The sequence below is a fragment of the Caretta caretta genome, chromosome 2 (assembly GCF_965140235.1).
Source record: "Caretta caretta isolate rCarCar2 chromosome 2, rCarCar1.hap1, whole genome shotgun sequence".
NCBI lineage: Eukaryota > Metazoa > Chordata > Testudines > Cheloniidae > Caretta > Caretta caretta.
The window spans coordinates 204,867,083-204,879,847 of record NC_134207.1 but is presented as its reverse complement, the minus strand read 5'-3'; the positions used below and the strand labels follow the sequence as shown (position 1 = coordinate 204,879,847).

At 43.3% G+C, this 12,765-nt stretch overlaps 1 protein-coding gene across 5 annotated transcripts in view; it reads left to right on the top strand.

Moving 5' to 3' along the window:
- The window catches only part of GALNT15 (polypeptide N-acetylgalactosaminyltransferase 15), a 43,563-nt gene that overhangs the window by 7,231 nt on the left and 23,567 nt on the right, over positions 1–12,765 (top strand). For all 5 annotated transcript variants that reach the window (XR_012667206.1, XM_048838515.2, XM_048838514.2 and 2 more), the window contains 2 exons: positions 2,156–2,322; positions 4,154–4,358. Coding sequence is in view for 4 of the 5 variants with exons in the window: in XM_048838515.2 (XP_048694472.1) it covers positions 2,156–2,322; positions 4,154–4,358 (372 nt within the window). In the remaining variant the exon portion in view is untranslated. The remainder of the gene's footprint in view (positions 1–2,155; positions 2,323–4,153; positions 4,359–12,765) is intronic.

The window sequence follows — 12,765 nt, the reverse complement described above, 5'->3', positions numbered from 1 at the left end:
AGGTGCAGTTAGCATCCCCCTGGACAGTGGGGGTGAGTCAATCCTGTCATCTTGACTTTATGACAGGGCCTTGTCCACAAACCACGGTTCTTCTCTCTTGGGATTTTAAATGTCAAATATTATGTACCCAGGCAAATGCAAACATACAAAATGTCTAAAAGGTTTTAAATTACCTCACAAAACTACAGCTCCCACTGAAATGCTGCTGGGAATTGAATCTCAATAAGACATTTTTCTGAAGCCGAGCAGGAGTCTCCTTTGACAGTGCCCTTGCCTTGTCTGAATTCATGTAGTGTTGACCACAATTCAGTATTGTTCATGGGTCAGATTAGACCCCTCTGCTCTGTCCCTTATCAGTCATGACCTTTACTTGTTTGAAATGATCAGCCAGTTATGGGCCCCTTCTTGACAGCCTGTGCAGCTGCCCCGAAGTATAGAAAAGGAGTTTCATGCGCCAACAGCCCCTCTCATTTAACTGAAGACTAGTTATTTGTATTTTTAATTCCTTGCCAATCACCATGGCAACTGAATGCCACACCAGCTAGGCTTCATAGTCCAGAGCAGTCATTTTCAGTCCTTTTTCGATCAACACCCCCCAAAATAGCATCAACTTTCTTGTCATGACAACACTAGAAGATAGAAAGCATTATGGGATTGTGGCAAAAATCCACAGTTGGTTATGGCAGTATTTGTTGCTCCTCGTTCAGAGGCGGCATCAGTTTCTTGCTTTCCTTTCCCTGTCTCTGAATACAATTGTTAAATCAGATTCTTCTGCTTGGAAACACAAATTGCCCCCTTCAAGACACTGGGTTTATCCCTTTTCTCCTGTCTTAAGTGACAACGCAAAGATATTAAACAAAAAAAAAACAAACAAACCTGAGCCATATTGATCCCATTGCCTTTAATAAAGTTACACCATAGATTAATTTGGCCCAACTATTGTTAATTTGTTAACTAATTTGGCCCAATGTGTGACTTTCATGAGTGAAATTCTGGCCTCATTGAATTCAATGGCAAAACTCCCATTAACGTCAACAGGATCAGGAATATACCCGATGTGGGAATGCCACACCAGATCAGAACAGTGAGCCTTCTGGTCAGAAATCCTGTCTCTGAAACTGGCCAGTACCAAAAACCTGAAAGGAAGGAGCAAGAAATCTTGAAGTAGACAATTATGGAATAATCTGCCCACTCAGAGAGTTTCTGCTTAACCTCCATCCATCAATGGATGGCTTATGCCCTGAACCATAACCCTTTTTGAATGTATACCCTTTTTAGAAAAAAAATATATTTAACCTATGTAATGTAACTATAAATGTTTTCATTATCCATATAAACATCTGATCTTCCTTTGATCATACTAAGTTTCAATAATATCATGTGGCAATGAGTTACACGGGCTTATTATGCATTGTGTAAATTAGTAGTATCCATTTAAAAGTTGTTGATTTTCAAGGAACAGACAAACAAATTGTTCTTGTTTTGTGAGAATAGGAAAATAGGCGCATCAGACTGACCTCCTCTATAACATTAATTAATTTAAAAAAGAACAGGAGTACTTGTGGCACCTTAGAGACTAACAAATTTATTAGCGCATAAACTTTCGTGGGTTACAGACCACTTCCCACAAAAGCTTATGCGCTAATAAATTTGTTAGTCTCTAAGGTGCCACAAGTACTCCTGTTCTTTTTGCGGATACAGACTAACACAGCTGCTACTCTGAAACCTGTCATTAATTAATTAATTTCTATCTTATTCCTTATTTGCCATATCTTTAAATCTTTAAAGTCTTTCCATGCTTCCAATCCTTTTTGTTGTCTGTCTGGACCCTTTCTATTTCAGCTCTGTCATTTTCAAAGTAGGATGACCAGAACCAAGCACAATGTTCCAGGTGAGGGCAAACTATTGTTCTCTATAACGCCATTACAATATTTTCACTGTTATTCTCTATTCCGTTCATTAGATATCCTAACATTTGGTTTGCTTTTTTAACCATCACTTCACCCTGAGCAAAGATTTTGAGCTGTCTGCAATGAAGTAAGGGTAGATTGTGACTTTCAGCCTCAGAGAAATGGATGTGTTCATAATAATAAGTAAACAAAAAAGAAGTGTTGCAACCTTCCATATTGTGCTGCTCTCATTCTATCACATACAGCTGTCTGCAACAGGACTATGACCCCAACCTTCCTACTGCTAGTGTCATCATCTGTTTCCATGACGAAGCCTGGTCTACTCTCTTGAGAACTGTGCACAGTGTTATGGATACAGCCCCAAGGGCCTCTCTGAAGGAAATTATCCTTGTCGATGACCTCAGTCAACAAGGTAGCTCCCTTTTGCTCTCCCTAAATTCTATTTTCAAGCTCTTGGAAGGAAATTGTAATACTGCATGGCAGGGTCAGGGAGAATGGAACTAGAAGGATTCTCCAAAAGCAAGCTAAATATAGAGAAAACTGGTTGCCAAATTTTACTTTTCCTCCCCTACAATTCAGCTTCATCCTACGTTTGAAAGTGTTTATGTTTTCCTGTCATTTCCAATAGTTTTAAAGCCTTTATTTTTAAACACAGTTCACCAAACAGATTGCTCTGCATGACTGCCCTGTCCTAGTCATTACGTCCCACTCCACCAATCTTTGTGTCAACCACAAATTTTAATCACCAGTGATTTTATATTTTACTTTCAGATCAGTGATAAAGGGGCTGAATAATGGTGGACCTCAAACTGGGAAACACCCCCATTTGATGATGACTCCCCATTTACAACTACTTTTTGAAATGCCTCAGTTAGCCAGTTCTCAATCCATTTAATGTGTGCTTTTTAAATATTGGATAGTGCTAATTTTTTAAATGAAAATGGCCAGCCTTTTTTAAAATCCATGGGGGGCAAGTAATCCGGGCCTGCTGATTTAAAGATGTTTATCCCTAGTAGATGCTGCTTAAAGACACCTTAGTTACTAATGGACTGGAAAGTATCTCCTCATCCTCATGTGACACAAAGTGCATCATCCTGCTTCTTTCCAAATGCAGAACAACTTTTTCCCAATGAAAGATGAGATTCTTACAGAATTCCAGGAGCTGCAACTTTAAGAAAAAGAACAGATGTCATGAGACTTGTGATAATTTGGGGAAAGCTGGTGGTAACACTCAGAGATGACCCATACTTGCTGACAGTGGGGAGGGCAGAGGGAGAGCAGTGGCTTTAGCAAATGTTACTGAGCATGCTCAGTCCATGTGAACATGTTCAGTGCAAGCCAAGTAGCAAATCTGGGGGGCATGTGACCCATGTTTCTCCCCCTCCCCACGCATCGTTTCTGATAACACTGCTTGCCGGGAGATCTTCTTCCATAGATTGCTTCTGGGACAACATGGATTCTTCACTGCTAGTAAATTATACTCTCACCTCAGAGTTTGTTCTTCCAGTCTATAATGGAAGGACACATAAGGGAAATGTAAGGGAAGGTCACATTACTCCTGGCTTGTCCCTATTGGAAACAGAGGACTTCAGTCTCCACAACTGTGTTAGTCCAACATCTATTACAAGTTCTAAATTCACTTCACCTTGCGTCTGTTTTTAAACCAACACCACATTAAAAATAAAATGCTAGATTGTGCCCTTGGCATATAAATTGGTGGTTAAGATTCACTGCCCAAGGAGTAGCCTCAAGAGGAACTGTGACTGAGAAAGTCATCATTCCTTCCCAACTCTCCCCTTTCACAATGATGTCACGTGGGGAGAGTAGTGTACTGCACTCCTTTCCAGGGGCCTGCACATGCCTTCCAGTATGCCCAGCCAGTTCTCCTGGCTGACTTGTGGGGAGGCAAAACCATGGTTCCATCATTACCTACCCAATTTCCTCACAGTGGGGGGGGGGGGGTGAGAAGGAAGGGGGAAGAAAGGGGTGGCTCAGCACAGCCCCCATGCCCAGAACTGCAAGCTAGAAAGGTCTGACTTAGCTAAATAGGAGTTGGAGATGAGGCTTTGCTCCCCTTTACTCCCTGCATGAATGAGAAGGATGAATACAAAGCTAACCCAAAAATCATTTTACTAACTGGGGAGTACCATTTTTGCCACAAACTATTTTTGGTTTTTGTTTTGTTTTTTTGGTGACAGATTGAATCAGCACTAAAATCTGAATGATTATTATATTTATTGCAGGGCATCTGAAGTCAGCCCTAAGTGAATACATCTCCAAGCTGGATGGTGTGAAATTGATCAGGAGCAACAAGAGGCTCGGGGTCATCCAGGGTCGTATGTTGGGAGCTGCACGGGCAACTGGGGATGTGCTGGTCTTCATGGACTCCCACTGTGAGTGTCACACAGGCTGGTTAGAACCCCTGTTGGGCAGACTAGCCACTGACAGGTAAATATCCCTTTGGGCTTAGTGTACAAAATGTTTAGATGCTTGTTAGAAGGGAGTGTGTCACCGTGAAGAACTGTGATCCTTGAACTATTTATATTGTTCATAATGCACAAGTTTATACTAATTCCTGATAATAGGACAACACTTGTGATCTCTTAAAATTCATTTTTACCTTGGGTTTTCATGGTCTCTTCATCCCTTTATCCATACTGTGTTATTTTACTTTTACTCCATGTGCATTAACCTGAAATTTAGGAGACTAGACAGATCAGGCACTTAATAAGACACACTACAAACCCTTTCTCTCTAGGGCTGCCTAGAGGGAATACAGCCTGTGTCTGTAGTGTCTGAAATGCATTAGTATTGAAGCATATGGTGGCCAACATGAAATGAGTTGGCAATCCCAGACAGCAAGCAACAGATGACAAGCATCCATCAGAGAAACTGCTACAAGAGTTGGCATTATTTGCTACACTTGTTGGCAGTCTTAGTAGTGAGGCCAAGGATTGAATAGGCCCAGAGGCTGGATTACCTTCTCCTCCTGTGAGCTGCTCCTGTCAGATCACAGCTGATGCACATTGACGGGGCAGGGTGGGAAGGGCTGCACTGCTTTCTCCCACGTTGTACCTGTGGTTGATCCATGGAAAAACAGAAGACTTTTCGGGCTGCCTAAATCCTAGCTATTTCACCAACACCAAGTTCACAAAGACAAACAGAGATAAAGCCTGGCTGTGATCAGCATTCAGCGATCACCAAGCATCACAAAGAGGTTAGGTTACTGAAGTGTTTCAAGAATCATATGCAATAAGTACATACCCCTTAATAAAGAAAGAATTCTGAAGCCACTGAAAAGTAAATGTTTGAACATTAAATTCTGTAACATAACAGTAAACTAAGACTGTAATACAATGAATTGCTGAGGCAGTGTGGGTGTATTTTGAAAAGAAAAATATAATGCCTCCTTTAAAACACTTACTAGATCAGTAAGTAACCAGAGTAAGAAGATGCAAACAAGGTTGTTCCCAGGCAATGAAATAGGCTGCTTTTACTGCTAACAATATCTGCTTTTAAATTCATTCATGTTCGCTTTTAGAGATGATTGCATTGTTCAAACGCAAAATGAAAGATGCTGTAAGTATGTGGAATAGAATACTGTTCTAGGATTCCATGTCTGCCCTTTTCTAAAAGGGTCTCCCAGTAAAAGCAGATTGCTTTGTCTTCTGGATTATTTTTGGCCCATGCTGTTGAAACTTCATTGCTCTTGTGACTCAGGCTGGCTTTGACCAGTATCCAATGTCTGCACATGCTGCAATCATATCTCCTGATTGCAATGTAGATGTACCCTAAAAGAGCTACAGAAACCCTTAAAGGAGTGTCACAGTGACACACTGCTCCATGGAAGATTTTCACATGCCACTTCACAGGGAAATTACAAGAGCAGGAGAGGAAGCATGGCCCATGGATCCAATGGCACAAATTCATGCCACACTGATTCACTGGCTAACATTCCCCATGGCAAGAGAGTGAGGAAGCCACCAATGCTACTGTCACCCCAAGGCTTCCATAGTGATCATGGAGCAGCTTCACTGGTGCCTTGTGCCCCATGGGAAAGGCTTCTGACCCCTACAGCACACACCAACAACCCTTGTGCAGAGCCAATGTGCTGATTGTTTACTCTGGTTTTGCACAGGGAACCAGGATTTCAGTCTTGAATAAAGGCTGCAGGATTTGCGGCCCATGAGTAGAAATGTAGCCTGATTTGGAAAACAGTGGTGGCCCAAATCATCTCTTTCTAAATACCATAGCAGAAGTGTTCCTACTCCAAGCAAGGGAGAATTTTGTAGTAGTTAAGACACAGGGTTGTCAGTCAGGAGAGCTGGGTTCTAGTCTTGGTTCTGCATTGACTTGCTAAGAGAGTTGGCAAATCATTAACCTCACCACGTCTCACTGTTCCCATCTGTAAAATGATGATAATGCCATCTATCCGATGGAGGTGATGGTGCGGGGGAAGTTATGTCATTATTTTTCATAAAGTCTTTGAGGTGCTTGGATGGAAGGTGCTATAGAAGTGCAAGGCATTAGTATAATAAACTTGAATTCATTAAGCAGGTGAGGGACTGTGAAATTGAATCTATATTCACCTCCTTATACAATAGTGAAGCAGAAAACAAAGTTTCACTGACTCACGAAACACCCACCTCTTTTCCTCATTGTGCACTAATTAAGTTGTCACTCACTCACTTTAGCTGTAAAAGAAAGTGCTTTAGCGTAGGAGAGCACTTCATCAGCTACAGAAAGTGACTCAGCAACTGCCCGGGTTATATACTGCCTTTCTGATGTCTGAACCTTTGCAGGAGTTCCAACCAATAACAATCCAATGCTCTCCTAGATCTAATGTTAAAAAGGAAAAGAAAGAACAAAACAAATTTTATATATATATATATATAAATTCAAACTAACTTATTACAGGGAGACAAATGTGATATTAATGTAATATCCAACATGAAGGCAGAATCAGATACTTTATCTACACAGACAGCTTCAACTCGAGTTAAGTTATTCCTTTTGAAATACAAAATACAGGCTTCTGGCAACAGCATCATACTTTTGGTTTTCGATTTCTGATATCAAGGAAATAGTCATAAGCAAACAATTTCAGATGTTTGTGAAAATCATGCAGTCCCAAGACTCCAAACACATTCGTGAATCAATCATGTTGCAAAAAGCAAGTTTGAAGAATAAGCAGCAGAAAGATGGTTTCATAATACTTTACACTTACAGTAAAACCTCAGAGTTATGAACACCTCGGGAATGGAGGTTGTTCATAACTGAACAAAACATTATGGTTGTTCTTTCAAAAGTTTACAGCTGAACATTGACTTAATACAGCTTCGAAACTTTACTATGAATGCAGGTCTCCCGAGTTGCATTTATTATCCTAACGCAGTAGGAGCTGGTGAAAATAGTAACCTAATACAGGTAAGCACAGATTCCTTGTCATATAAAATACTGACTAATTACATGGTAATCCCAACCCAGCTCACTTTCTGCACTGGGGGTTTTAGACACCAGTACAACTACACAGTTCTAGCTGCTCTGGTACAACTGTACAAGTTTCAAATCGGGAGCAAATCACAGTTTATGCTGGTGCAAGGCTTCTACATTGAGGGCTTGAATTAGTGTAGCTATATTGGTGTATCTACACCAGTTGATAAAACCTCAGAGTTAGACAAGGCCCCAGTCTCTTATGGCAAAGACCTATACAATTTAACAGGTATGAAACCAGTAGGTTTGTATAGAAATTATTAAAAAAAAAAACTCCATATGGAATCATATCCTTTTCTGTAGACTTTTTAAGCATTAAAATAGAGAATATTGATAGGTTCTATATATAGAAAGGTTCCCATTCTCCAAGACTCCATGAGGATGGATGGCAGACCCCTAAGAAATACTTAGTTGCTCCAGGAAGTGGATCTGATGAATCAGGCCAATTGTTTTCAAAAGTGCCCACTAACTTTAGGATGCCTCAGTTGTTAGGTGCTCACCTTGGACACCTGATTTTCAGACCTGCTGTACACCTGCAGTTCCCACTGACTTGTAGGCAGTGTGTAAGTAATAGAATTGGAATTTATGCAGGATATCAATCGTAACCTTATTTCTTGGGGAAAATGCTATGGGATCTTTAACTAAGACAAGTATAATTTGTTTCATCCAAGATAAACTAATTTCCACAGTACAATGCCCTCAGGTATCATGCTGGTAACTCTACTACCCCACACAAATGCCAATGTCATGCTGCCTAGTGCCTGCCTACATTTCCCTAAAGATTTAGCTAGAGGTGTCATTTTCCATTTCCTGTCCTCAGATGTTGGGTTGTGTTACTGTGTGCCACTGAATTCCATCTCAGAGAGGGCTACATTTCAGTCAGGATCATCAAAGTGCTCCTTATATGTAAGTTTCAATAGCAAAATGTTAGGTAAGCTAAACTATATATATAGTATATATATATATAGGTGTGACTGCCAGCTTCATCCATGAATATAACATATTATTTGTTGATTAAATAGTTCCTTTCCCCAAGGATTTCAAGCATTTTACAAATACCCATTTGAGGCAGATAAACCGTGTTATTCCCATTTCGCAGATGAGGAAGTAGGGAAGTGAAGTGAATTTTTCTAAGGAAGCCCATGGCAGAGCTAGGAATGGAACTCAGGGCTCCCAAGTCACCACCCTATGGCTCACCCAGAAAAACATCCTGCCTAAGGTTATGTAGCCCTTTGGAATACCTTGTTATAAAAGGTTCTAGAGAAAGGAAACATTATTATAGAGCTCTTTCCATCCTTATTGAAAAAGGATCACTATACACCTTATTGGGTTACTGAATTCACTTAGCAGGGGTACTTGACTAGTTTGTGTTATTTTTTGGTTTTCGGGCTTTAGTTGATAACCTTATCAAAATTCTTTTCCCAGAAACTACAAAATCTTCCTAAAATAATTACCATGTGCACACACCCTCAAGTAAGACTTGTTTAGGATGAATTCTTTGAACCATAAATCTGAACCATAGATTTACTATGAAACAGTGCAGCAGTAAAAAGATAGGAAACAAAGGGTAAGAATAATGAGAATAGGGTCAGTTTTCACCATAGAGAGAGCTAAATAGTGGGGTCCCCCAAGGATCTGTACTGGGACAAGTGCTATTCAACATATTCATAAATGATCTGGAAAAAGGGGTAAACAGTAAGGTGGCAAAGGGTATGTCTACACTATGAAATTAGGTCAGTCTTATAGAAGTTGATTGCATATGTCCACACTAAGCGCATTAAGCTGGCGGAGTGCGTCCACAGTACCGTGGCTAGCGTTGACTTTCGGAGCGTTGCACTGTGGGTAGCTATCCCACAGTTCCTGCAGTCTCCGTTGCACATTGGAATTCTGGGTTGAGCTCCCAATGCCTGATGGGGCAAAAACATTGTCACGGGTGGTTTTGGGTACATGTCGTCAGTTGCCCCTCCCTCCGTGAAAGCAACGGCAGACAATTGTTTCGCGCCTTTTTCCATGCAGAGGCCATACTGCTGTCAGCAGACGGTGCAGTAGGACTGCTAACCGTCGTCGTCATCCACCGCTTCCGCTGCAACTCTGCTCTGCTGCTCTTGTCTCCATAGTGAATTTCTCCATGTTGTCTGTCATGTGCTCCCGGGTACTTGTGTTCTTCCTCGGGAAATGTGTACGGTGCTAACCGTCGTCCTCCACCGCTTCCGCTGCAACTCCACTCTCCCGGTGCTATGAATCCACCTCTCAGGTCCTCTCGTCGTTCTGTATAAATATCTATTCTCATGGCATCTGTCGTCATCCACCGCTTCCACTGCAATTCTGCTCTCCTGCAGACGCCAATCCAAGGCAAGCATGGAGCCTGCTCAGCTCACTGCTGCTGTTGTGAGCATTGCAAACACCTCGCACATTATCCTGCAGTATGTGCAGAACCTGCAAAAGCAGGCGAGGAGGCTACGACAGTGCGATCACGATAGTGATGAGGACATGGACACAGACATCTCTCAAAGCACGGGCCCTGGCAATTTGGACATCATGGTGGTAATGGGGCAGGTTTATGCCATGGAATACCAATTCTGGGCCTGTGAAACAAGCACAGACTGGTGGGACCGCATAGTGTTGCAGGTCTGGGATGATTCCCAGTGGTTGCGAAACTTTCGCATGCGTAAGGGCACTTTCATGGAACTTTGTGATTTGCTTTCCCCTGCCCTGAAGCGCAAGAATAGCAAGATGAGAGCAGCCCTCACAGTTAAGAAGGAAGTGGAGATAGCCCTCTGGAAGCTTGCAATGCCAGACAGCTACCAGTCAGTCGGGAATCAATTTGGAGTGGGTAAATCTACTGTGGGGGCTGCTGTGATCCAAGTAGCCAATGCAATCACAGAGCTGCTGCTATCAAGCGTAGCGACTCTGGGAAATGTGCAGGTCATAGTGGATGGCTTTGCTGCAATGGGGTTCCCTAACTGGGGCAATAGACGGAACGCATATCCCTATCTTGGGACCGGACCACCTTGGCAGCCAGTATGTAAACCGCAAGGGGTATTTTTCAATGGTGCTGCAAGCACTGGTGGATCACAAGGGACGTTTCACAGACATCAGCATGGGATGGCCAAGAAAGGTGCATGACGCTCGCATCTTCAGGAACTCTGGTCTGTTTGAACAGCTGCAGGAAGGAACTTACTTCCCAGACCAGAAAATTACCGTTGGGGATGTTGAAATGCCTGTAGTTATCCTTGGGGACCCAGCCTACCCCTTAATGCCATGGCTCATGAAACCATACACAGGCACCCTGGACAGTAGTAAGGAGCAGTTCAACTATAGGCTGAGCCAGAGCAGAATGGTGGTAGAATGGGCATTTGAACGTTTAAAAGCTCGCTGGCACAGTTTACTGACCAGGTTAGACCTCAGCAAAACCAATATTCCCATTGTTATTGCTGCTTGCTGTGTGCGCCACAATATCTGTGAGAGTAAGGGGGAGATGTTTATGGGGTGGGAGATGTTTATAGGGGGAGATGGTGGGGTGGGAGGTTGAGGCAAATCGTCTGGTGGCCGATTACGCACAGCCAGACACGAGGGCAATTAGAAGAGCACAGCTGGGCACCCTGAACATCAGAGAAGCTTTGAAAACCAGTTTCATGACTGGCCAGGCTACAGTATGACAGTTCTGTTTGTTTGTCCTTGATGAAAACCTGCCCCCTTGGTTGACTCTACTTCCCTGTAAGCCAACCAACCTCCCCCCTTCAGTCACCGCTTTCAGAGGCAATAAAGTCATTATTGTTTCAAAATCATGCATTCTTTATTAATTCATCACACAAATAGGGGGAAAACTCGCAAGATAGCCTGGGAGGGGTGGGTGAGGAGGGAAGCACTGGGTGGGGTGGTGGATGAGGGAGAAGGGAAGGACAAGGCCATACTACAGTTCAAAACTTCTTGAATGCCAGCTTTTATTGCATGGGCAATCCTCTGGGGTGGAGTGGCTGGGTGCCCGTAGCCTCCCCCCTAACCCCCCCCCCCGCTATTGGGCATCGGGGTGAGGAGGATATGGAACTTGGGGAGGAGGGCAGGCAGTTATACGGGGGCTGCAGTGGTGGTCTGTGCTCATGCTGCCTTTCCTGCAGCTACACCAGACACCTGAGCGTGTCAGTTTACTCCCCCATTAGACTCAGCATTGCATCCTGCCTCCTTTCATCGTGCTCCTGCCTCCTCTCACCACATTCCTCCCTCCTCTCATTGCATTCATTTAACACTTTCCTGGTCTCTGCCATTGTTTGCCTCCACACATTCTGCTGAGCTCTTTCAGTGCGGGAGGACTGCATGAGTTCTGAGAACATTTCATCGCGAGTGCGTTTTTTTTGCCTTCTAATCTGTGCTAGCCTCTGGGACGGAGATGATAGGGGGAGCGTAGAAACATTTGCAGCTGTAGGAGGAAAAAAAGGGAGAGTAGTATTTAAAAAGATACATTTTAGAGAACAAAGGGAAGACTATTTCACACTGAATCAAGTGATTCACATTATATAGCACATGAGCTTTTGGTACAAGGTCGCATTTTGCCTCTTATATTGAGTGCCTGCCGGTTTGGTGTGAGACATCACACACGCTCAGCTGGGCAACAGTATTCGGCTTGCAGGCGTCATGGTAAGGCAAAGGGTTTCGTCTTCTTCAATCTTCATAACATGTGGGAACGGTTTCAAACAGCAACGCCCTCCTTTCCCATACCAAGCAAAGCTCGTTGGGTTGGCCATTTAAAAGGAGGGACTGCAGTTTTAGGGTGAATATAAAGCACAACCCAACCCCCCCCAATTCTCTAGGATGATCACTTCACCCCCCGCCCCCCACCATGTGGCTAGTATCAGGGAAGATCCTTGTCAGCCAAACACAAACAGCTCAGCATGAAAGGGCCTCCCCCCACAGTGTGGCCAACAGCGGGGATGATTTCTTTTCAGCCAAAGGCAAACAGCCCAGCAGGAACGGGCACCTCTGACTGTTCCCTTAAACAAATTTCCTGTATTTGAACCAGGTGACCGTGAATGATATCACTCTCCTGAGGCTAACACAAAGAGATAAAGAATGGACGTTGCTTGAATGCCAACAAAGCCTGGGCCCATTCACTGCAATGCTTCGTTCTGCAATGATTCCAGACTACTTGCTATTGGCTTGGCATGGTAAAAGTGTCCTACCATGGAGGACAGAATAAGGCTGACCTCCCCAGAAACCTTCTGCAAAGGCTTTTAGAGTACCTCCAGGAGAGCTTCATGGAGATGTCTCTGGAGGATTTCCACTCCATCCCCAGACACGTGAACAGACTTTCCAATAGCTGTACTGGCTGTGAATGCATCCCAAGTCTTCAGGGCAAATTAATCAT